The sequence below is a fragment of the Perognathus longimembris genome, chromosome 14 (assembly GCF_023159225.1).
Source record: "Perognathus longimembris pacificus isolate PPM17 chromosome 14, ASM2315922v1, whole genome shotgun sequence".
Classification (NCBI taxonomy): Eukaryota; Metazoa; Chordata; class Mammalia; order Rodentia; family Heteromyidae; genus Perognathus; species Perognathus longimembris.
Window position 1 is genome coordinate 29,092,553 of NC_063174.1, and position 26,848 is coordinate 29,119,400.

Sequence of the window (26,848 nt, forward strand, 5' to 3'; positions counted from 1 at the left end):
CATTTTACAAGTCCATTTTCATTTTATGACCTTTATATTTTACAGTCAATACTATCTTGTTCTGACCTTAAACAGGCCTTAATTAAATGAATAAATCATTTAAATTTATGGCAAACAAAACGTATTTTTATTTGTTAACAAATTCTACCCTTTAAGATATTAACTAGATAAGCAATGTTTGTGTTTAAAAAACCCTTTGGAGCCAGTCACCAATGGCTCCTTTCTAGAATCCTAGCTACTCAGGAGGCTGAGATCCAGAAGACTGTTGTTCAAAGGCAGTCTACACAGAAAAGGCCATGAGGTCCCATCTCTAGAGTAACAACAGTAATGAGAAAAAAACCAAAGCAACAACAACAACAACAAAAACAAAAAAACAAAAAACAAGTTGGAAGTCTAGCTCGAGTGATATGAATGACACCAAGTGTGAATCCCTAAGTTCAAACTCTGATACTGGAGAGGGGGGAAAAAAATTGGATGGACAATCACAAGAGAGAGCCTGCAGCTGAATTTTATTTTGTATATTAACTATTGTTAAACTGTTTAACAGTAACTTGTGGTTTCTAACCTTCCCAAGGGCATTTTAGCCTGACAGCAAACGTTAAATAATAATCAGGCCAGGAATTTAATGTTTCTCATCTAATTTGCAATTGATGGATACTGTGTGTAAAAGAAAACAATTACGTACATCTTATTTTTAATCTTCCAGTCCCTTGCTTTAGGAAATTAAGTGATAGAACATAGCAGCCTTGGGGCTGGGAATATGGCCTAGTGGCAAGAGTGCTTGCCTCATATACATGAAGCCCTGGGTTCGATTCTTCAGCACCACATATATAGAAAAGGCTGGAAATGGTGCTGTGGCTCAAGTGGCAGAGTGCTAGCCTTGAGCAAAAAGAAGCCAAGGACAGTGCTCAGGCCCTGAGCTCAAGCCCCAGGACTGGCAAAAAAAATAAAGAACATAGCAGCCTTGTTCTCTGCATTAGCAGTGCATTACAAAGTCATAAAGGAATATTAAAGCACTTTCAAAATCCTATTTTTAGGCCCCAAATCCTATATTGTCAGGAAATAAGCTTTCACTGAAAGTTTTGAGTAGGACCATACCTGAAAGTCAGCAGCTAGAGTAGTAAAATGAGTTATGTAAAATTTTAATGTTCATGCCAATATTGTTAATGACGAAAAAAATCCTTTCTCCAGGTTGAAATTGTCTAATGATGAAATCAAGCGGGCAATTCTAACAATGGACGAACAGGAAGATCTGCCCAAAGATATGTTGGAACAGGTGAGCTGCCAGACGTTTCTTAAAGCCCAAGTGACAGCTGACATTTCACAAGAGAAGGATATTAAGAAAATCTGGTTGTTGCTAATAAATAATTTCTACATGTCTGAATTGAAAAGATTGAGCCAAGGCTCCATGCTGCTCCTTAGGAAACAATGATTTTATTCTCTCATTGTTTCGCAAAATGTTAAGTAAGATGACAGGCCACAAATTAGCCAAATTCTGGGAACCCACAGTGCCAGATTCTGTTCCTCTAGCTGCAGTTAAATGACTATGTCTCATATATATATACAATATATATACATATATATGTATATATAATGTATATATATACATATATATACATATGTATATATGCTGGAGTTACTAGAAATATCTACATTTTGCAGGAATGTTGAGAATCTCACCAACACTAGGTGATTATAAACTGTATTGCATAAATTGACTCATTGCTAAATTCTTAGTACAATTTCTGTCTTTGGTCCCCAAAAGACACTGTGAAACCCCAGAATCATCAAATTTATCAATAGTTGTATGTGTCCTTAGGTGATTGCTCAATTTGGGGGGAGGAAGGCAAGTCTGATCCCTGTTTGTGTATGGTACCATCTTCTTCATAAATGGCAGTATTTCAATTCCAGGGCTACTAAGTGGTATCTACACATAATTTATGTACTATAGACAAGCAGCCAGTCTAATCTAATAACCTGGTCTGTCTTCATGCAGTATTTCGTTTTTATTTTAATTGTTATTATTAAGGTGATGGTCAGATAATGAGTACATGGGTGGAGGCAATGTCACCTCTTCCTTTGTTCTCTCTATTTTTCTTGTCCTGACGCACAAGCTATATAGTTCATTTTCTTTTTGTTTGTTTGGGTGGGTGGTCCTGGGGCTTGAACTCAGCCTACATACTGTCCCTGAGCCTCTTTGTGTTCAAGACTAATGCTCTACCACTTGATCCTAAGTGTCACTTCCAGCTTTTTCTGAGTCGTTTATTGGCGATAAGATTCTTGTGGACTTTTCTACCCAGGCTTGCTTCAAACCGTGATCCTCAGATCTCAGCTTCCTGAGTAGCTGGGATTAAAGGAGCAAGCCACCAGTGCTCATTTTCAACATAATGCCTACTGAGCACCACTGCTATTCATGCAATATTTCTATACCTTTCTGCTTAGGCACTGCATCCATGCCAATTATTTAGCAACTTTTTCCAGTTGTCCCCCAAAATAGTGTTGTTGAACTAGCACATATTCCAGAGCTTGCCACCTGTCTTTTCTCCTCCCCCTTGGCTTGGGACCTAAATTTTTCTGAACACTATGGTAATAGTCTCAGAATGCTCTGTCATCCCATCTTTTTGTCTCACATCCTTGAGACAGAGTCAGACTTTAGTGACTCAGGTCAAGAGGTCCATCAGAGCTAGGTCCAACTGAGGTTGATATTGATCACAATTAACCATGATTCCAGGCTAGACTCAGGTTTCATCATTGTATGTATGCTTAGCTTCAAAACCATAGATGTGGGGGTATTTATGGGTCTGGGTGGTGAAGCTTCTCTGCATAGTGCTTTTCTGTCTATGTGCCCATTTTCCAGGCTTCCCATTGATGTCCCTGTAGGTCTCAAACATTGGGGTAGGGAGGAATTAAGTGGTGGGCAGCATCACCCCCTAAGTGGACCTATGGTTGGAGTTGTCCTGGGTGAGGACTTGCATACTTACTAGTAGAAAAGTTCTCCCTGCTGTCCCTGAAAGGCTTGATTTAATTATCAAAATAGTTCATGACACTGTCTTCAAGTCTCTCAGGATGCTCTGTGTATGAATACTTTAAGATCTTTTTTAGAGTGTTTCAAACTATCCATATGCTTTTCCCTTCCTCACCATAAGCCAGCCAAGGGCTGAGGATATGGCCTAGTGGCAAGAGTGCTTGCCTCATATACATGAAGCATTGGGTTCAATTCCCCAGCACCACATATGTAGAAAATGGCCAGAAGGGGCACTGTGGCTCAAGTGGCAGAGTGCTAGCCTTGAGCAAAAGGAAGCCAGGGAAGGTGCTCAGGCCGAGTCCAAGCCCCAGGAAAGGCCAAAAAAAAAAAAAAAAGGACACAGCATAAGCCAGCCAAAACTAGAGTGCATTCTAGGAAAGTAGAATAATACTAGGAGAGGGGCACTAGCTCCCTCAGCCCTCCTCAACTCCCAGGTGACCCTGCCTTCCAGTTCTTCACTAACCCTAAGTGGAGAGCTTTATGTAACGCTGCTTTAGTCCTTTTGTCTTTAGCCCCTGTTGACAAGGTCCTATGTTTAACATTCCACAAGATCTGTTTACTGTGAAATCACATCCAGCAAAATTCTTCCTTGAGGGAAAGGATTCCAAAATCTTGCCAAAAAGGGCTTGCAGTGCAAATAGAATGTACTTCAAATAAACACAAGTAAGAAAATTTGTCTACTGATGCAGAATCTGGCCAGGAAGGATATTTTTGACCTGATCTCTCCTGATAATTCTGTGAGCATCTCGCTCTACAGTCAGCTCCCACTCTCTTTCTTTTCCTCCTTGTTGCACTGTTTTTCCTCTTCTGTGCACCGCTCTTCCCAGGCAAGTGTGACGCCAGACTCTCTTTACTCCTGTGTGTGATTTGCCTGTGGGCTACTTTCCTTCCCTCCTTCCTGTCCTGCTGCTTTTGGCTGCTGGGCTCAGATCTGAGATGAGATCCATACACTCCTCATCTTTGGGATGCATATCTTTCTCCTATTCCCAGGGGTTGACCTGTCCTTTTTAGAAACCATTCACACTCATTGTTACTCAACTGCCTTTTAGAGGTACTTGAGCCTCACCAAGTGCACATAAATTTTTTTTAAAAGATGATTGTGTTTGCTTTAACACAGACTAGTTGGAGATGGTGGCTGTGCAAATGGCAAAAGGATCCTTGACACTAGAACTGTCTTTCTTGGCCCACTCTTTATCAGTCCATTGTAGTCTCTCATCTCCCTAAAGCTGTTCTCACTGAAGACACATATACCTTCCCTGTTGCCAAAGCCAGGGGACACTTTGCAGTCCTTATCTTTCTTGATTTCTTGGTGGTGTTTGGCACCAATGGCCACATGCTCCATGTTGAAACATTCTTCCCTTGGTCCTGTGATGCATGGGAATCTTTGGCTGTACTTCCATTTCATCCTTTGAAGGTCCCTCATCTTCTTGGCCTTGTTCCTAGAATATCGGTTCTCTCTAGCCCTGCTTCTTTTTTCTCTCAGCAATTCTGCTTATCTCACTCACACCCATGTCCAGTACTTTGCCTTCCAAATAAATCTCTAGATTTGTTCAACTGCCTACTAGAATTTCTACTTGGTTCTCTTGCAACTATTTCAAATAGTAAACTCATTCTACTTCTGCCCCATCCCTCTTCCAACTTAACCCAAGCCACCATCCTTTGTCCCACTTGGATCACTATTCTAACTGTCTTAATTTATGACCCCCTGATCAGTTTTGATACCTTCTGACTCTATAGTCCATAAACACATGATCATTTAAAATTCAAACTCATACTCCTCTACATAAGATTGGAAGGCATATCCCAATGTTCTCAAAATAAACATTGAATTTCTTATAAAACTATTGCCACTCCCTGCTGTTATCTACCCTACCCTCTCCCACTGATTGACATTACATTCAGACTTTCATCTGCATAAATGTATGGTCTGTTTCTGACCTGGCACATTGTGCACAGTCTGCCTAGAATATATTGTCAACCTATGACACTTCCCAATAATTTCTCAGAGTTCCTTTCCTATAATTCCAATTCTCTTTCTCTGCTTGTGTCATCAATATACCAAGTTATAAAGAGGCTGTCAGAGTTCAAAGAGTTAGTATAGTCTAGAAAAAATCCAAGGTTACTTAATCCAGAAATAGCATTCATACACAACCCTGTGTGTGCATAATATATATATATATATATATCTTGAAAGAAGACACATGCAAAAGTACAAAAGTATTTTCTCAACTTTAAATATTTATATTCTGTGACCCAGACTAATTTCTTCCTCTGAAATAAGATGTGGAATAAAAAAATATCATATCTCATTGTATTCCTCTCATTTGACATTATATGAAGCAGTAAGGAGATATAATTAAGATAACCAAAAAAGTAAAAGGAAAGGAAGAAAGAAATAAAAGAAGGAGGGAAAGAATGGTAGGAAGAAAGGGAGGGAGGGAAGGAGGGAGGGAGGGAGGGAGGGAAGGAGGAAGGACAGGCAAGCAAAGCAAATTGAATATGAACTATAAATAGAATAATTGTTTTATTCCATCATGATGTAATAGACAAAGAGCATAGAGATAAGAATCAAAGATACCTAGGTTCTATTTCTGATGATTGATTACATGCACTTTGCAATCTGGGTGAATTACTTAATCTTTCTGAACTTCAGTCATACTATCATCTACTGAGAGGCTCGAATCTCTGGAGTCCATCTAATAATGTTCTATAGGACAGCTACTTTTTAGTTAAAATATAAATATTTCATCATTTCTGTTTTGTCTTAGTCATCTGTAAGCTGATCTTACAAACTAAAGTTAAATTTTATTCTTATACAACTAACTGGAAAGCAAAAAACTGTAAGATGTAAGTTAAAAACCTCACTTTTTATATTTGTGTGTACCTGGTAGCTTTTGAAATTTGTTCCTGAAAAAAGTGATATTGACCTGTTGGAGGAGCACAAGCATGAATTGGATCGGATGGCCAAAGCAGATCGATTCCTCTTTGAAATGAGCCGGTAAGTTGAAAATACTAAAAAATGCTAAAAAAAAAACAAAGAAAGAAAAGAAAGAAATACAAAATGCCCTTTACTTACAGAAGAAGTTAAACTTTAAGTCCATGTTAAATTGCTGAGCCAATTAACTTATCTTAACCTAAAGTATCACTAGATTCTAGAATCTGAACAAGCCCAGGCACTGCGAACTTACATTTTTTGTGTGAGTTCCTGTCACCAGTAAGCCAGGTCAGGGCCTTTTCACAGCTGTCTTCTGTGTCTCATGTGCTTTGTCCTTGTCAAGTCTTAGCATTTTTTAGTTCCAGTCATTGTCATTCTCCTCACAACTTTGATTTCTTATTTCTTGAGATAGGATTTCACCCATGTTGCTAGTAAAATAGAAGGAAAGACATGTGGGCGCTGGTGGCTCACGGCCTGTAATTCTAGCTATTTGGCTGGCTGGAAGCAGAAGAATCGTGGTTCAAGTTCAGCTCAGGTAGAAAAAGTTCACAAAACTCTTATCTCAAAAATAACTAGCATAAAATATGGCTGGTGATATGGCTCAAGTGGTAGAGTGCCAACCTAGTAAGCTTAAGGCCCTGAGTTCAAACCCCAGTACTACAAAGTGAAAAAAAAAAGAAAAGAAAAAATATTTGTGAAAGTCAGACTCTGTTAGTGTGAACCTTGAGCCCTCATAACTGAACAGACAGGGTCTGCATGTCAAATTGTGACACCTACAGACATCATTAATCAATTGTGGCACCTGTCTCACAGAGGCTCGGCTGGCTTTTTCAACCTTTCTCTAGAAAGCCCTGAGGCAGCCACTGCTCCTTAATTGAATTTGGCATGTGAGCTGAGCCTGTTTGTCATTCCAGGCCTAGTGAATTGATTCTCATTAGAGAAGGACCAGTGGTCCCCAAACTAAATGACCCTCAGGGCTGAGCTTTCCCTTCCTCGGTGCCAAAGACCTGCTAGTGCAGCCAAGGACAGGTCTCTACCTCTCCACTCTCAGTGTCTAGACTAACTTTTTGTCATCCCCTCACAACTTGACATTCTGTATACTACTGTTGAACAAAGAATGGCTTTGAAATTTTCACAGGAATACCCAGTAGTCTTCCATGTAGACCAGAAAATGGCCATCTGAAGTAACTGTCACTTCCTAAGTGTCTCAATCTTTATATGTGCCTCCCCACATAACCACCAGTCAGCCCTGCCTGGAAGAATGTTAGGGAGGCAGTTATTATCTTCCATGTGACACAGGGGAGCACCTGGGCTGCAAACTCAGGTCATTTGGATTACATGGGATAGTTTTAGAGTCCTGCTGAACTGACATTTGCCACAAGATGCAGCTTAAGCATTGATTTCAGAAGCTTGGGTGGGAATGTCCACTGTAATCCCCAGCAACAAGACCAGCGTGTATCCACTTTCTCTATAATCAGTCAGGAAGGCAGTGATCGCCAGCCCTGAAGGGAATAATCAGAGAGCTGACTGCAGATAAAGGAAGATTTGGGGACAGAAAGGAAGAGGGGATGACGTGCGTAGAAGGTGCTGGATACAAATCTTTGCAGTTTTGCCAGATGCCAGAGTTTACATCTTTATTCATTTTCAACTCTCTGTTCACAAGATCTGCTGGCCCATGAAAGAAAGGAAGAGGGATTTAGTCAACAGAAACTGGCTCTCTCTTCAGCAGTTGTATGATTTAGGGGTTGCTAGGGGCTCTGGGGCAAATGCCAAAATACCCCATGCAGGCCAGACCAAAATGGGCTTCCATAGTAAGTGAATGTTCATCAGTCCATGCTTGCTTTTTACAGAATTAATCATTATCAGCAAAGATTGCAATCACTGTACTTCAAAAAGAAGTTTGCAGAGCGTGTAGCAGAAGTGAAGCCCAAAGTAGAAGGTAAAGTCAAGCTGCCTAGCTTAGAAATGGTGTTTGTCTTAATTGCTGGGGTAGGAATTTGTTCTAAGTACACAGACTAAACAGGATCCCTTTGGTGATGTTTTTACTTGAAATCTTTTTGAAATGCCGATGAATGTTTACTTAAGGTCAGCACCTGACACGGGCCTGGGCTGGACTCTTCAAGGCTGGCCTTTTGACCATATGGGTGTAGCTAAGGAATGGATTTGGCTGCTACTAGCATTTAACCTATAATTAGCTTTCTTACAACAAGGCCTGACTAGATATTTCAAGGAATAAACTTAAGGCTGTTAATTTTTTGAATGTTTGAGATGTAGGTGAAACCAGCAAAGGACACAGCTATTGAATGTTGACTGCAATCAGAGTGCTTGATCTCTGATCTGAAGGTTGGCTAGAATCAGAGTGCTTGATCTCTGATCCCTGATAGACCTTCAAGCTCTAACGTGTAATAAATTTGACCGACTCTCTATCAGTAATCCTGTTGATCTGACATACACCAGGCAAGGGAGTGTTTGCAAAGGAATGTTGGAAATGAAATTGCCATTCTGTGTATTCATAAATGCTTACTGTTCGTGAGTCAGCTTGGAAAAGGGCTGAGAAGGGAAAAGAATCTGCCAACATCTATGAAATCTTCACTACAAATACCTAAACTAGAGGCATCTACTTCTGCTGTTTTGAAAGTGCTCCTTGAAAGTCTAATGACCCACTCTTACATCTCCAGTATCTGTAAGATACTTGGATTTAGGATGGGTTTCACTGAAATTTTTGGTTATAACAGTAGTGTTTTTGTGTGTTTTGCTTTTAAGCAATTCGTTCCAGCTCAGAGGAAATATTTAGAAGTGGTGCTCTCAAACAGTTGTTAGAGGTGGTTTTGGCATTTGGAAATTACATGAATAAAGGCCAAAGAGGCAATGCCTACGGATTCAAGATATCCAGCCTCAACAAGATTGCAGACACAAAATCTAGTATTGACAAGTAAGTGTGGGATCTTCCAACATCTAAAGCATCTGAGTGCTCATATGAGCTTGAATTTCCACCACCACCACCACCCCCATGGTCCTCCTCGGCCTCCATGACATTGCAGTCTCCAGTTTGAACTTATGTCTTGGTCTCAATACTCTCCTACATTGACGCTTCTTTCCTCCATCACCAGAAGTTATCCACAAAGTCCCATTATAAATGCATAAGGATACCATCTGCTTCAAGTATTCTTTTATTGGTCCTGCCTTTGTGGAGTTTTCTTTGGGGAGTGGGAGGAAGAGAGAAAGTAAGCTGTTATAGTAAAATATCCCAAAATGAAGGCATTAACCATAAATGTACAGATTGAGAAATTTTGACGAATTAAACTCCCTCTTGTATAAACAAAGTCAGAAACTAGTGCACTACCAGCTCTCTGGACGTCTCCTCACAACTTCCTAGTCACTTCCTTTCTGTGGAGAACTGTGCTCTAAAGACAAGGAAAAACAGATAGCTGATGCCACAGTGTTAAGCTCGCTGGGTATTTAGGTTTCCTTTTTTCTTCACACATTGGAACTAACACCTAGATACTTGTATTTAGCAGTTAGTATTCAGCTATTCACTCAAAGACTCATTAAAATGATTCCTAGAAAGCATACAACATGGAGCTAGGCTCCATGTCATTAACAGGTAAGATCATGAGGCTTGCTGACCCTGGTTTTCCTGAGAACTATGTTTCCTCAGGCTTCAAAGGAACTTGTACAGTTGTTTCTAAGGCAAATGTCTCTGCACCTAAATTCCTTTTGGAAGTTCACTGTAATTATTCCTAGCTAATCAGGCTGTGTACCCTGTATTTTCTGCAGGGTTAGCAGAAATGAGCGGTGTGCTGAGCTGTTAGTTTTGCTCCGTGGCAGAGCAATGCACAGCAGCTGTGTCATAGGTTTGCCATCATACTTTTAACACAAGCCCTTGAACTTTTATAGAGCACCTCTACATGTGATTGTCACGGCAGCTGAAAGACACAAGCCAAATCTCTTATCACCTATGTCACAGAAGGAAACTGAGGCACTGACAAGTAACTAGCTCAGTTAGCTCCTCTAAGGTCACAAGCAGAGTATTTGGCCTCATAGGTTAGATAATGCCTGTTCTGTTTGTCAGTTCATAGCTGTACTCGCCAACAGTGGATTTTATTTAGAGGTTGTAATGGGGACTTCAGCCTCTTATTTGCATATAAAGAATAGCCCCATTTTAAAGAAAAGATATCCTCTTTAGCTTTATCTTCAGCCCTGCCCCCTGTACTGTTAATCTGGTATTCACATGATTATCTACTTATTGAGCTCACTGCAGACCTTTAACGCTTTTCCAAAAAGATCTGATCTGATTTCTGATGGCTTTCTTTTCCGTCTTTATTTCTGCCTGAGAATATCGAATCCTCAAATGTGCATAAATGCAGTGCCTAGCCAAGTCCCTTGCCAATAACTCATCACTCACTCAACCCTCATTCAATCCAACTGCATAAATGGTGGCTCAGTCGGCACAAAGGGACATTCACTCAGCATGGAAGATGCAAGTTCCTGGTAACCACCAGGGACAGGACCAGTCAACTATGTGTCATTCAGTTGGTTCATTCTTCAAGAATTTGTGTTTAGCCAAATGAGGTATTATTTGGATAGCAAACAAATGTGTAGTGGCTGACCTGGTTTTAAGCCTTTGTACAGTAAGAAAGGCACATATAGTTAAGTTAGTGGAATTCTCTTTAAACAACAAAGCATTTCTCTAAAATAATGAAGAAAATGGCACTTTGAAGCAATTTCTTATGATGATAGCTGGTGTTTTGTTCCTTCTCTCTACCTTTAAGGTCAGACATGGACAGGACAGATAGGTTCTGTGAATAGCAAAATTTAAAATGGAAGGATAGAGCTGAATACAGGAACATACATAGAATTGTTCCCCACTGGTTTTTCTTTGCTAGGCTATCATGTTCTAATGAGAAGAAGAAAAAGGAAATTTTTTTGTCTTGTATTAACCTTGTAGATTAGCATACTTTCTAAATTATGGAAATGTCTTCTGATTTGGGTAACTTTACTAGATTCGTAGTTGTTAACCTGTGGCTGAATGTCAGAGTCACCAGGAAGTCTTAACAAGCACCCCTGCCCTACCTCATTCCTCTTAAGTGAATCTCAGGGGCAATGCAAGCATCTGGAGGCCAGGTGATTACACTTTGCAGCTGAGATGGTGACAAGACTAGACTAACACAGCATTGCCTGATGGCATTATCAGACACCCCCACTTTTCAAGCCAGGTTAGTCAGGGTTCAGCACTGTCACCACCAGAGAGGGATTGGCATAGCCAACTGTTGTAACTGCAAAGTGTCATGAAGTTACGAGCTCAAGTGTTCCTAAAATTAGAAGTTTATTCACAGCTGCAAGCACATCATATACATACTGGCACAGTTATGGCTCCATTCCAGGGCCAGACCTGAAATATGGGACCTTGTGCTTTCTGCCCACCCTTGGGATTAAACTTTTAAGAACTATCAATACTTGTCATCAGCAAGTTGCTTCTTCAAATTGAAAAGTATTTTAAGCAATTTACATTTGAAAAGCATTGCAACTACTTTTAGATTTGAAAATAGCTTCTCCTTTAAGGGATTAAGCATCTCTCACTCCTTTCCTCTTCCACCTGGTTCTGCTTGTCAGGAGCTTTCAGATTACTCACGTGGAATATTTTTCCCTTCTAATTTATAGGAACATTACCCTTTTGCACTATCTTATCACTATTGTGGAAAATAAATACCCCAAGGTTCTCAACCTAAATGAAGAATTGAGGGATATTCCCCAAGCAGCGAAAGTAAAGTAAGTACTCACAGTGAATCATTTGAGCTTTTCAGGTCACTTGAACAAGAGGTTAGCCATTGAGGTGGTTGGCTGGCATTTTATGAAGTGCAGTGCATAAAGTGAGTCTTTTGGTTTGTTTTCCTCTGGGTGTTACATGAAACAAAGTGCAAATTACATCTCAATCATTTAAATGTGTTACAAGGTTTTTAATGTATTTGTATTCCTTTAGAATTCTTGCTACCATGTACAACTTTTAGTAAAACCTATTGTGTACTGAGTTATTAAGAGTAGGAAAGGAAAGTGGTCTTATTAATGCTTTTGAAAAGTGATTCTATCAAACACAGGTAGAAAGGAGCACCCTGAGTTAAGTGAAGATACATGGTTAAGAAAATAAATACAAGGTTTAAATATAAGATGTTGCTTATAATTACCACATGTGCACATTCTCCCTGAAACCAAGGCAACCCTTTAATGAAAAGCAGTCCTTATGCAAATTAAGAAACTAAAAATAAAATGGAAACTTGCCAAACTTTTACCACAGACTTAACACTATATTTCAGGACTAGGAAGCAAGCATTTTTCCTTGCTGCACCTCTCCTCCCCTTTTGACAATGTCTTTATATTATGTATATGAATGTATTATGAATATGTATGTAAGCTTTTTTGCAGTAATTGAATTGCAGAATGTGAGAAGTATGATGAGCAGCTAATGTTTCCCTCTGTCAAATTTGGTAGAAGTCTACAATGAAAAATGTGAAATTAAAGTATCCACGCACAGGTGGCTTATGCCTATAATTAGTCTTAGCTATTCAGGCAGCTGAGACCTGAGGATCACAATGAAAAGCCAGGCCAGGCCGGAAAGTCCATCAAACTCATATTTCCATTTATACATCAAAAAGCCAAAAGAGGAGCTGTGGCTTCATTGGTACAGTGCCAGACTTGAGTGAAAAGGCTAAGGGACAGTTCGCAGGCTTTGAGATCAAGGCCAGTGCCAGCATTAATAATAGATAGATAGATAGATAGATAGATAGATAGATAGATAGATAGATAGATAGATAGATGAATGAATGAAGTAACTGAAGTACTGGTGAGTTTCTTTGTTATTTTTCTTCCTGCCTGCCTTCCTTCCTTCCTTCCTTCCTTCCTTCTTTCCTTCCTTCCTTCCTTCCTTCCTTCCTTCCCTCCCTCCCCCCCCTCCCTCTTATCTTTCCTACCTTTTCTTTCTCTCTCTCTCTCGATCAGTCATGGGGCTTAAATTCAGGGCCTGGGCATGGGCACTGTCCCTGAGCTTTTTCACTCAAGGCTAGTGCTCTACAACTTTGAGCCACAGCTTTCACTTCCAGGTTTTGAGTGATTTATTGGAGATAAGAGTCTCACAGGCTTTCTTGGCAGGACTGGTTTCAAACTGTGATCCTCAAATCTCAGCATCCTGAGTAGCTAGGATTATAGGCCACTAGCACCCAGCTTTCTTATATGTTATGATCTATCTGTGAGAACTAAGTTTTAGTCTGTAATGTGAATGTGACTATAGATCAGCTCATTTTTTTATGCTATCAGAGAGAGCCAAGTTGGATACAAAATCTATTTCTATTTTTTCTTTTGGTTTTTTGGGTTTTTTGTCAGTTGTGGTGCTTGAACTCAGGGCCTGCACACTGTCCTTGAGCCTATTTATGCTCAAAGCTAGTGCTCTACCACAACTCCACTTCCAAAATCTATTTCTATATATAGTAATTTGCTGAAGTGAAGTTTGTGTGAGATTAAAACATAAAATACTTGTACATATGGGAGACATTTCTCTTCTATTTTTTAAGCTGGAAATATGCCTCCTGACTGCAGAAAACAAAAACCTAATTCTAAACCTAAATTCCATGACTTTAAAATGCCACAGTTTTTAAGCATGGGAGACATTTTTTTTTTTTAACCATTTGAAACTAACTGGCAGCCAGGTGCCAGTAGATCACACCTGTACTCCTAGCTACTCAGGAGACTGAGATCTGAGGATTGCCATTTGAAGCCAGCTTGTACAAGAAAGTCCATGAGACTCCGATTACCTCTTTAACAACCAAAAAGCTGGAAGAAGAACTTTAGCTGAAGTGGTAGAGCAGTAGCCTTGAGCAAAAAAGTTTGGCCCCAAGTTTAAGTCCCAGGGACTCACATACACACACACACACACACACACACACACACACACACACACACACGCACACACGCACCTATATAGATTTCCAAGCATGAACTATTTAAAGCCATCATATATTTAATTCTTGTAAGTCATATGCTGATGTACTAACATGTTGCTATTTACAACAGCATGACTGAGCTGGACAAAGAAATAAATACCTTGAGAAGTGGCTTGAAAGCAGTAGAGACAGTGAGTATTGCCTTCCTATTCTAATTTCTAGTCTTTTCACTATCTCTAGTGCTGGTGACTTCCAGCCCATGAGTCACTCATCATTTTGGCATGTGGTCAAACATCTATTGATTCAAAAACCCAACAACCAACATGCAAAGGCATGTTGTGTTTAGCCTGGCAACTCAGTTGCAGGCAGCCAAATATCATGGGTGGGTCACTGCATCCAGAGTGGGAGCTAGGTCTGGAGTGCCACCAGTTTCCCTGGGAGTCAGGCCTTGTTGCAGTGAGTAGGAGGTGCTTCCTAGTTCTCAAGAACCTCCTCACTGTCTAGAACCTACTAATGATGGCTTTATTTTCACTACAGCACTAGAATTTCTATGCTGCCTTTGAGTCAGTCTTTTGAGGACAGTTTACTAGCAGGCACTGGGCTACACAGGCTCAAGATGAGTGGGTCACAATAATTCAGAATCCTTGTCCTCCCATTTTGAAATAATCAAGAGTATCCAGATCTTTAGCATGGCCACGTGAAAATAAGCACAGTGATTACAGAGATGCCATGAGGAAAGGCAAGATTCGGGGTTATCTGGAGGTTTTGGAATGACGAGCATGAACTAGAGGCAACACCTCTTCTGGAGAAGAACTTGGAGGGAAGAACTTGGGGTAAACATAGATGCATGGGGAAGAGGTGGCCCCTGATCAGGACACAGAGAGGAGTCAGAGTAATGAAACACAACTGTGCCATGCAGTATCCTGTGGGAACTTCAGGAATGCTGCTCCCAGGGAGAGGAGGGCCAGGGATGAAAAGCATCTAGCAGGCACAGAGGAGAGCTTGGTGGAGGAGCCTGATTCTCAAGCAGCTTGTCCCCACAGAACATCTATCAGTAGTACCATGGGACCCTCCCTTCTTTTTTCTTTTTTAATCACAAAACTATACCATATAGCATGTTGAATTCTTAAAAGACATATTCCTAATGAAATTTAAATACCAGTGTCTTTTGCTATACATTTAGGAGCATATGAAGGTTATTTTTCCCCTGGAACACTGGGCTGATAGGAGAGAAAGTCACTATATAAATTCTCTTTCTCCTGGCTTTAGTGGACCCAGAGACCTAGAACACCTGTAATGCTCTTCCACAGCTCTCATTGAAGCCAGGCTGGACCAGGGCACTTTGGGCAAGGCTTGATTGGTAACCTCAGTTACCTCCTGTTGTCCAAAGATGGCTTTCTTCATACTAGCATGGGGGTTGTGACATCTCTAAGCCCAGTAGTGGACTTTCTGACCCCCCTCATCTGAGTCAGCTCAGACTGAGGCTTGGGAGCCTCAGTCCTCTAGGCGTCCTCTAGGACACCTTGTATTTTTGGTTTATTAAAGAATAGTTTTGCTGGGTCATAAAAAGTGCTCCTGCATCATGCATGCTCTTCATCAGAAAAGGCCTACAAAAATATTTGTTCCCCCTCCCTGTTCCCCAGCAGCTAGCATGTCAAGATATATCACTGTAAGCTGGGTGTCAGTGGCTCATGGTTATAATCTAGCTACTCAGGAGTCTGAGAACCAGAAGTCCACAGTTCGAAGCCAGCCTAGATAAGACAGTCAAAAGATTCCATCTCCAATCAATTAGTGAAAAGGTAGAGTACTAGCCATGAGCATGCAAACCATGTGTGCAATTCCTAGTACTAGCTTTAAAAAAACAAAAGCAAGGTTGGCACCAGTGACTAATGCCTATAATCCTAGCTACTCAGGAGGCTGAAACCTGAAAATCACAGTTTGAAGCCAGCTCAGGCAGGAAGGTACACAAGACTCCTGACTCCAGTAAACTTCTCAGAAAAAGCCAGAAGTGACACTGTGGAATGATACTTTCAAGAATCCCTACACAATAACTTTCCTATCCCTACATCCAAACCACACGAATACTCATTTTATAAATGTTAGAACTGGAGCAATTTCTTCTCATCAGAGCCAACATCATTAATAGGAGTTTTCATTTGTGTTATTTCATTTGATTCTCATGGTGATATGAATATTGATATCCTTTACAAATGTGAGGACGTGAAAGCCAGATTTATTTGCCATGGATTTAAAAACAAGTCATCAGCAGACCTGGGTCAGAAGCCATAGCCTGTGACTGCTATACTTCTGCTCATTAGTTATGTCTGCTAAAGCAGGTGCTGAAGAAAATGAGGTGATCTGTTGAAGTCTGTTGGTCAACTATGTAGTTTTTACTGATATTATGGAGACAGGAAGACATGAGTTCAAATTCTGCCTCTATCATTGACTAGCTTCTAGAAGTCTTAGGTGAAGAAACTCAATCCCTCTAGCCCTCATATATGTCTGCACCATGGAGATAGCAATGCTTCACTCAGAGAGGCATTGTTAAATGTTAAGTCAGAAAATACATTGGCAATGGTTGAAACTAATGATTGAATTTTGACTTGAATTATTTGTGTGTAATCATAATGGAAAATATGAGAAACCAATAAGAAACAAATTCTAACACCTAACTAATCACAAAAACCTACTGGCATGGACAAGAAGAAAAAGAATAGTTGACTCTGCTGCACAAATGTAGTCAAAATCCTGCTGCCTAGGCCATGACTTGGGATGTACATAAACTTGGTGGGAGGGGCATCAAGACACCAAAATTCTGAGATCAGAATATATACCATCCAAGTCTTTCACTCACAAACACTTTGAATCCAGTTTACTCACCTTCAGAAGCTGGAATGAGAAATCATATTTACTCAGCTAATTAGTTGACTTGCTATGTTCAGATATTGTACATGTGAGCATGGCTCTGGCATGGAGAGGGCATTCAATTCAAGGCATATGGAATAGGAGACGAGGTATGTCTGTACTTGAAGCCTATGCTGCCATTAACCATTGTGTTTCAGGAGTTGGAGTATCAGAAGACTCAGCCCCCACAGCCTGGAGATAAGTTTGTGTCTGTTGTGAGCCAGTTCATCACCGTTGCCAGCTTCAGCTTCTCTGATGTTGAGGATCTTCTAGCAGAAGCTAAAGACTTGGTAACTTGCCCCTGACAGTAGTGTTGTTTGACTAGGCTGGGCTTTTATGTGGTCTTTTTTCATTTGGAACCAATGGTATACTCTTTGGGAAATGGCAGGAATGGAATCCAAATATCTTAGTCAGGAAATAAAGTTGCATATAATTGTTTACTAGATTCTATTGCTATTCTATATTCTAGTCTATATTCTATTCTATAGCATAGTTGTATATTCACACATGAAAGGACTCTGATTAATCAAAACACTCTTGCTATCTAACTGACCTGTTAACAAGATCATGAAGTTTCCCTTTGATTACTTTGGACTGAAGTGTTCTTCTTGAGGGATTTTAGTAGTTTAGAAAGCCAGGAGAAAGTGTGATAAGAACATATATGGAATATGCTTGACTGAGACAGAAGCCTTAGGGTCAGAATAGGCGCTCTGTGAATCTCCAGCAAGAGTTTTAAAATGACTTACATTTTAATGCATAGCCTCTTTAATAAGCCTGTTTTTTAATAAGAGATTTCTTTTTTGCAAATCTTGCTATTTAAAATTTCATTCTCCTGTGGAGGAAAGTTTTTGTTGTCTAATGACTAAGACTTTAAAACACCCTCTTCTTTTGTTACATCTTCTTTCATATATATACACACACACACATACACACACACATATTTGCAAGCATTCTCTCTCCTTCTCTTCCCTTCTGTTTATAAATAATATGAAGCCTGTACCCCACCCCACTGAATTCTTTCACAATGTCCATCTCTCAGTTACCACCACACTGTTCTTTTTCTTGTCTCTTTTTCCAAAACTGAGTAATGGATATCATTTTTGTCTGTGTCACCTGTTCAGTTATAGTTACAGATATAGTTCAGAGTTAGTCATGTAAGACTATGCGTACATACCAGTTTAAAGTCAGACTTAGACTGTGTTAACATTAGCTAATCTCAATAGTAAACTCCCTCTGCAGCCTTTCTAAACAAATGAGAGGATAATATATGTCCAAATGACTGCCATTAGAGGTCCAGCCTCTCACATCCTACAAGAAACACTAGTCAAGTGATTTCAACAGCCATGGTCCACACATTTACCCTGAATTCCCATCCATGTCTTTTGTAGGCCCCCTCATCCTTCAAAGAAGAGGTCTCCCTTGCCTCCAGTACCCCGCCCCCAATAACTACCTCACTATGTAACTCAACAATGGTTACAAGATTCCATTGAGTCATTACTTGTCATTTAAATGGACATGTATAAAACCTATTTTTTGTATATTTCGTATGGGAACTTTAATCTGGCACTAGTTTTCAACAGATTGCTAAGACTAAAATATACATGACTTCATCATCACTAGGATTCCTAGATAAAAAGATCATTTGGGATGAAGTGCATGAACTTGGATATTTTAGAAATTCAATTGTAGACTGTTTATTGCTATTTTGTTCATACCAGAACTTTTAGAAATTAGCTCATAAAAGTATGCAGCAGGCTACAAGACTATAATGTGGTGTGTGAAAAATGTTCTGTTTTTCCTTAAAGAACTCTTTGGTAAAAGACTATTTCCAAATAAGTACAGCATTGAGAACAACTCCACATTAAGAGAAAAATACCAGTAAATTTTTACCATAATCTTTAAAATATGAAATAGCAATTATAAAATATCCTTCACACGCACACACACACACACACACACACACAACTAAAGTTTTTTTTTTCTCTTTTGGTGGAACTAGAGCTGAGCTCAGGGTCTTAATTTTGTAGGCAGGTGCTCTGTAACTAATAATACCTCCAGCTCTGCCTTGCACTGGTTATTTTTGAGATAGGGGCTATGTTCTACCTATTTCAGCTTACCACAGTAACTAGAATGACAAGCATGTGCCCCTCTGTCTAGCTATTGGTTAAGGAAGAGGCTCACAAACTTTTCTTCCCAGGCTGGCCTTGAACCTTAATCTCCCCTTTCTCTCATTCTTCCAAGTAGTTAGGATTACAAATATGAGCCACTGGCAACTAGCTCACAATTGTTTTATTAATGAATATAGAAAACACTCTTTCAGGTATGTTGTACTAATGAACTATCAGAAAAACTTAACCACATAGTAAATGTAAGCAATGTAAGAAAGATAAAAATCTATTCAAAGTTATGGGGTTGAAGTGGAATGCAAGACTTTGTCATGGTCTAAATATGAAGGAAATAAGTCTGGAAAATGTTACGTAGTTGATGCTGATGCTAGTGATGCATAGTTGAGGAGTAACAGCATTAGGAAGGAAGCTTAATGCTGACTACTACCTGACCAACACTGACCATTGTTTAGGTAGTCGTCACGTACAGTTGAAAGCATGCTATCTTGACTTGATAACTACTAGGAAAACTAAAAACAGAAAGGGAACTTTATTGTTAATTATATTAGTATAGTGTATCTTGATTGACATCACCTCTTTCACAATTTTTTCCATCCCTCCCAAACCAGCTCCTCCCTTCAATTTTCCCAGGAGAAACAGAACAGAGAGAGACAGAGAGAGACAGAGAGACAGAGACAGAGACAGGGAGGGAGAGCCAACCATGGCTCACATCTGTAATCCTAGCCACTCAAGAGGCTGAAAACTGAGCATCACAGTTAGAAGCCAGCCTGAGCAGGAAAGACCATGAGATTCTTATCTCCAATTAACTACTGAAAAGTGGAGCTGTGGCTCAAGTGGTAGAGAACCAGCCTTGAACAAAGAAGTTCAAAGACATCATGTAGGTCCTGAGTTCAAGCCCCAGGGTTAACATACATCACACACACACACACACACACACACACACACACACACACGATTAGATATGCTATATACTTAACTATGTTTTCATTTATATTTTTTTAAATTCTACCTTCATATTTTACATTTGGCAGTTTTAAGAAGGTAAGCATTGAAAGGGTTTCTGAGACATAGAAACAAAATCAGTCAAAATTTTGGGTATCTATCCAAAAGACCACAAACAAAATCACAGTAATGCCACCAGCACAACAATGTTCATCGCAGCACAATATGTCATAGCGAGAATCTGGAACCAACCCAGATGCCCCTCAGTAGATGAATGGATCAGGAAAATGTGGTACATATACACAATGGAATTTTATGCCTCTATCACAAAGAATGACATTGTCCCATTTGTAAGGAAATGGAAAGACTTGGAAAAAATTATACTAAGTGAAGTGAGCCAGACCCAAAGAAACATGGACTCTATGGTCTCCCTTATTAGGAATAATTAGTACAGGTTTAGGCAAGTCATAGCAGAGCACCACAAGGCCCAATAGCTATACCCTTATGAACACATACAATGATGCTAAGTGAAATGAACTCCATGTTATGGAGACAATTGTTATATCACAGTTGTAACTACTTTCAACATCCCATGTGTATCTGTAGCTTCTATTATTGATGATCTTCTTGTATCACCTTCCTGTGGTTGTACCTACACTATCTCTGTAATGTTATCTGACTATATTGGAAACCGTGTATACTGGTATTGGAACTAGGAAATTGGAAGGGAATACCAAAATTGAGAGACACAGGGTAAAAAAAGACAAACAACTACAAAAGCAATACTTGCAAAACTGTTTGGTGTAAGTGAACTGAACACCTCAGGGGGGGAAATGGAAAGGGGGAGGGGGGAGGGGGGTATGAGGGACAAGGTAACAAACAGTACAAGTAATATATCCAATGCCTAACGCATGAAACTGTAACCTCTCTGTACATCCGTTTGATAATAAAAATTTGAAAAAAAATTTTTTTAAAAATATTGGGGGTTGCACTAATGATTCCATAACTACTTAATGTTTTCTAAGTAGACCTGAGAAATAGAACAATCCTTATGGTTAAGAAGCTAAGAAGTGGGGCTGGGGATATGGCCTAGTGGCAAGAGTGCCTGCCTCATATACACGAGGCCCTGGGTTCGATTCCCCAGCACCACATATACAGAAAATGGCCAGAAGTGGCGCTGTGGCTCAAGTGGCAGAGTGCTAGCCTTGAGCAAAAAGAAGCCAGGGACAGTGCTCAGGCCCTGAGTCCAAGGCCCAGGACTGGCAAAAAAAAAAAAAAAAAAAGAAGCTAAGAAGTACTAAATCTCATTTGCTTTTGATATTTACCATATGGCACCAATAAACGATGTCAACCTACTTCAAAGAAAAGTTAAAAGTGCAAGGTTTCCTATCCCTGCTGAGTTCACTATTAGTTTTTGTGTGTTGGGTATTCTGCTGTATGATACTTTGCTTTCTTGTTTTTATTATTGTTTAGTTAATAAAAAGCCATAGGAGGTAATCATAGATGTTAAGCGGAAATGAAGTAGACAGGAATAAATGGTCTTAAAAATGGAAGAGTATTAAAATTCTTACTTTAGAAATGATTAATACATGTTTTCAGCAGCTGAAGATAAATATAGGCTCAGTAAAATCCATCAAGTTATATTTGACTCTATTTGAGCTTTAGTCCTATAAAGATTTCTGTTCAAATTCTCATAGAACATTGAACTTCTTAAAATCTTTTTTTTTTCTAGTTTACTAAAGCAGTGAAGCACTTTGGGGAGGAGGCTGGCAAAATACAGCCAGATGAGTTCTTTGGCATTTTTGATCAGTTTCTTCAAGCTGTGTCCGAAGCCAAACAAGAGAATGAAAACATGAGAAAGAAGAAGGAAGAAGAAGAGCGCCGAGCTCGCATGGAAGCACAGGTAAGAGAGGTTACCTGAGGAATTCTACCTCTGGATTGGGCCCCAAGATTTTGGTTCTGCTTTTGTTTTTCTTTTTTGGTAATTCTGGGAATTAAACCAAAGGCCTTAGCATGATAGACAAAATGTCCGACCACTAAGCTAAAGCCCCAGCCCCAGTGGCAGTACTCTGATGGGCTGACAAAAGGAGGGTATGGCCATGCTTTCTAGAATGTTGCTGTGAGTTTAAATTAGTATCATGTTTCTCTTAGGTAATTTGACAGTGTATCTCTGAAGACGTGAAAGATATACCCACAACCTTCAATCTAGAGTTCCATATCTTAGAAATTATTCCACAGTAATATTCCACAGTTGCACAAAGTCAGCAGCAACTTCTTATAATAACCAATCTGAAAACAACCTAAAAGTTCTAATTAATAGAAAAGCTTCACAATAGGAGACTTATTTGGTTGTTAAAAGACATGTCTTAGAATATTTAGTTATTCATCAAAGTTTATAAAACTGATTTCTGTGTGAAAGTTTGTTCAAAAAAATAAACATTAATGAGAAAATAAATAATAGTGGATAAATCAGCAAAGTTTCAAAATGGTCATCTCCTGACACTAGAATTAAGAATTCCCCTCCCACCCCCATCTGAATTGTCACAGTTTTCTCAAATGTATGTGCATTTTCAGGCATGGATGATAGGTACAAGCTAAGCCTTTGGTATGAGGAGCATAGCCTAATGACCATTTTAATCTCTCTATACCATGAAGAAACCATGTTTATTTAATGGCCAGAGCTTTCTTCTGTCTCTTAAACATGAATTGCCTCAATTTTTTTTCCCCCTATGAAAATATAACCAGATTGACCTAGTGACAGTGGGGGTCACTGCCCAGTTACCCCTTTTTGCTGTCATCGCAAGAGGTTAGCAACTCCAGTGAACATAGTTTAGCATGAATTAATCATTATTGTAACTCTCACAAGTCATTTCCATGGAAGACCAGCACAGCCTTTTAATCCTTTTCTCAGAGGGTCCTTTTCTATACACAGCTCAAAGAGCAACGGGAACGGGAAAGGAGAATGAGAAAAGCAAGAGAGAACAGTGAAGAAAGCGGGGAGTTTGATGACCTTGTTTCAGCTTTACGCTCTGGAGAAGTGTTTGACAAAGACCTTTCTAAACTGAAACGGAACCGAAAACGCATTTCCAACCAGGTGACCGACAGCAGCCGAGAAAGACCAGTCACAAAACTTAATTTTTAATTTTCCTTGAAATACTTTTCTTGAAAGCTCAGTAGCAACCCTTTGAAGTGACTAGACTGTTTCATTACACTGCCTTGCAATCCAAACCATGGCAATTTCTTCCCTCACCTGTGAGTGAACGTGTGAATGTGTGTGGATGTGGATGTAAATGTATGTGTACATATATATATATTAAAATGTATATAGACGTCTGAGTGTCGTCTGGAGACCTATATGTATGGTTAAAATTTTTATGTTAATGTATGTTCTCACAAATCTTTCATGTATTCATTCATATTGAGTATGGCTTATTTTCTTTCCCTGAACACTAAATTTGTTCAGAAGCACAATACTATCTCGTAAAAGAGATAAACAGACATTCCCTACCTTACAAAAATGGGGGTAGAGGGAGAAAACAGCAACAACAAAAAAAAAGGCTTGTGAAATATTTTATGATTTCCCAAGCTTGGTATAATTTGAAATTACTTTTATCAATGGAAATGGAGTTGGAAAATTATAGATTTAAAATGGTTTTTAATGGCTGACAGTGTGATGCTTGGTGCATCATATTAATTAAATTAACAGGACAAGCTGAGAATTCCTGACATAGATGTGGGGATAGTCTGTCAGTGTTTATTGAGAACATCTTGCACACGATTTGTATTATGTAGAATGTCAATCAAAATTATTTTATATATTTAAAATTTGAACATCAGTTTGTTCCCCCTAATTTCAAGTTTTCTGCCAAGTGCTCTTGATGATTTCTTTATATTGCTTTTGGAAGGAAAAATAATTTTTTTAAAAAAGAAACACTTTCTAAATGTAATCCATACCCTTGTTATAGGACAAGATTTCCATAATATGTTTGTTGGCTCTAACAATATGGATATGCGGATCTTAAAAATAAAATTCCCCACCCAAGACTTAGAGGAAAGTTTCCTTGAAGGGATAAACATTATTTTTTTTTAATTAAGATTTTTTTACGGGGTGCCTTTTTGGTTGGTTTTTTGTTTTTCTGTATTTTCTATTTTCAGCTGCGTCTTTTGTAAATACAGGGCTGGACTGAAAGACACTCAAGATTGTACACAAAGTGTCAACCATGTCCTCAGAGATGCCTACATCTATTTATCTCAAAGAATATTGAAGTGGTTTGCTTGCTGTTATATGTTGTCATTTTAAATTGTGTGTCAATAAAGCTACCTGTAAATTTTCAGTCCAAAAAAAATAAAATAAAGCTCTCAGGGAAAAATGAATGAAAACAATGAACATTAGAAAATAAAGATATAGATACTTATCATTAACCTACCAACTCCTACTATCCTTAAATTATATGATATATAAAGAGGACTGTTACTTTTTTTTCCTTTGGCTTTATTTATTTGTAGTTGGGGGATGGGGCTATCATTTTTCTCTTCTCTTTCCGTCTATCCTGTTGTGGTTGGGTTTCCTGTGGAGACAATAGTTTTTCCTGTTGCACTCGAACATTGTTACTCACTAAATTGAGTTTCTCAGTCAACTCATATTTATTAAGAATCTACTGTGTACCAGGTACAGTAGAGCTACGGTAGTAAGCAAGACAAGAGTTCCTAGCACCCAAGGAGCTTTCATTCTGATGGGGGTTTTCAGGAATGAATAGGATAATATCCATGTGTGCGCTGTACAGGCATCTTCATATTTAGAAGTCATTTGTATAAACTCTAATTCATGGTGCAGATGGCAGAGTATCTGCGCTGTGTGAAAGCTGTGAAATCGTGCTCTAAGAGTTGTCAAGAGCTGTGATTTTTACATTTGTTTCCCCTCATTGCAAACTTAGCGACTTTCTATTCATTATACAGAAGTAAAGGACTCTTGCAAATAAAGCAGTTATACATACAAAGCAGAGGTGTTACTCTTCAAACCCTGAGTTAACCAGAGTCTGCAAATTCACCTTGCTCAAGGTGCAGATGGAGACTTGGTTCAAAAACAAACTTGGAGAGGAGAAAGACTGGGATAGAATGATGGTTTTCTCTGTTCCTGAACTGAAGTGCCTCTATGTATATTCTTTTCTATTTATAGCAGGAGAAATTTGGTATGGCTCCATTTTGGAACTGTATTTTGAAAATGACTTTATCTTACAGAGTAAGGAATGGGGCAGTGGAAAGAGAGTCACATAAGGAGCAAGTTTGTGTCATATGTCCCTCTTGCCCTTTTTAAATCACCCTCATTTTGATATGGCCATCCTGGCAGGCCTCTTTTGCCATTTCCACTTTTGCTTTCTTTTCGTAAAAACTGTGTGCAGGTAATTCCATGTGCCATTGTTGGAGGAAAAAAATTATAAACTACTTTTTAGACTGGTGCTAGTGTAAGTAGCTACTTTTCTCTCTTGGGTGTGTATTTTAAAGTTTTTGTTTGTTTGTTTGTTTTAAATTAATGCCAAAAAGAAAATGCATTATAATTTGTAATATGTCTTGTATCTTCTTAGCTTAATAATTAGAACCACTTAGTCTTTAGGTGCAAGACTATTGGTATAGTACCAAGAAAAAAAAAGTCAGATGTGTTATGAGACTGTACATTTTTAAAAAAGAAAATAGCAATATACAATAAAGATGACTTCATTGGGTATACATATGTGCTTTCTATGAATTATTAAAATAGCATCATTAAACTTGTTTGTTCATTCCATTATTGAATTTAAATATTGCAAATTGTTCACTAAATCACTAAATACATACTTTGTACAAAACACATCTAGAAGGGTTTTGTTTTCAGCATTTACTATGTCCAAGCCAAGATAAACCACCTCTTTCTGTACTTTGGTTTATGTTTGAATTGTTATAATTCTGTGTTATGTATGGTAGAGGTACTGCTAAAAGTATTCAGCTGGGAGTATAGAAAAGAATCTTTTTCATTTTGAAGCATTTTATTTCTTAAAATTAAGTTTTAAAGCCAGGCAATAGTAGCTCACATTTGTAACACTAGCTACTCAGTTGGCTGATGTCTGGTGATCACGGTTCAAAGCCAGCCAGGGCAGGAAAGCCCATTAGACTCTTAAATCCTGTTAACTACCAAAAAGCTCAAAGTGGAGCCATGGCTCAATTAGTACTACAGTGCTAGTCTTGAACAAAAAGAGCTAAGGGACAATGCCTAGGCCCCAAGTTCAAGCTCCAGGCACAGCACAAAATAAATAAATAAATGAATGAATAAATAAATAAAGTTTTAGTCCTAGGACTGTAAGTCGGTGTTAAGGATGCTTTCCCATTGTGGGTAAGAACAATGGATCAGGGCTGGGAATATGGCCTAGTGGCAAGAGTGCTTGCCTCCTACACATGAAGCTCTCGGTTCGATTCCCCAGCACCACATATATGGAAAACGGCCAGAAGGGGCGCTGTGGCTCAGGTGGCAGAGTGCTAGCCTTGAGCGGGAAGAAACCAGGGACAGTGCTCAGGCCCTGAGTCCAAGGCCCAGGACTGGCCAAAAAAAAAAAGAAGAACAATGGATCAATCAATCCCCAGGACAATCAGAAAATAAATAATTTTGATACAGATTAGTATGGGCAGATCAAGATCTATGTTTTATAGACACTCTGAAATTTAGGGGCTTCCCATTGGTTCTACACTTTGGCTACCTAACAACCCTCAACCCAGTTTGAGGTCAAGTTATAAACAAACTGTCCAAACAGCCAAACATACCAATCCTTTCCATCTTTGTCATGGACTCAGGAATTAGAATGTTGTTAAAATTACTAACCATCTTGGTTTTCATCAAGTCACTTGATAACTGCATAGCATCTAAAATTATTCTCTGCAGCTGACATTCAGAGAAGACACTCTTATACATGTCAGACAGATATTTATTCCATTCTATAAACTGAATGCACCATTGTCT

General features: G+C 39.1%; 1 protein-coding gene across 6 annotated transcripts in view; it reads left to right on the forward strand.

The window, feature by feature from the left end:
- Daam1 (dishevelled associated activator of morphogenesis 1) overlaps positions 1-25,628 on the forward strand; it is a 184,794-nt gene extending 159,166 nt beyond the window's left edge. For all 6 annotated transcript variants that reach the window (XM_048362823.1, XM_048362822.1, XM_048362824.1 and 3 more), the window contains 9 exons: positions 1,192-1,276; positions 5,917-6,023; positions 7,811-7,899; positions 8,724-8,892; positions 11,622-11,729; positions 14,022-14,082; positions 16,954-17,085; positions 21,596-21,766; positions 22,796-25,628. In XM_048362823.1, the coding sequence (XP_048218780.1) occupies positions 1,192-1,276; positions 5,917-6,023; positions 7,811-7,899; positions 8,724-8,892; positions 11,622-11,729; positions 14,022-14,082; positions 16,954-17,085; positions 21,596-21,766; positions 22,796-23,005 (1,132 nt within the window). In that variant the 3' untranslated portion in view covers positions 23,006-25,628. The remainder of the gene's footprint in view (positions 1-1,191; positions 1,277-5,916; positions 6,024-7,810; positions 7,900-8,723; positions 8,893-11,621; positions 11,730-14,021; positions 14,083-16,953; positions 17,086-21,595; positions 21,767-22,795) is intronic.
- Positions 25,629-26,848: the final 1,220 nt, after the last annotated feature.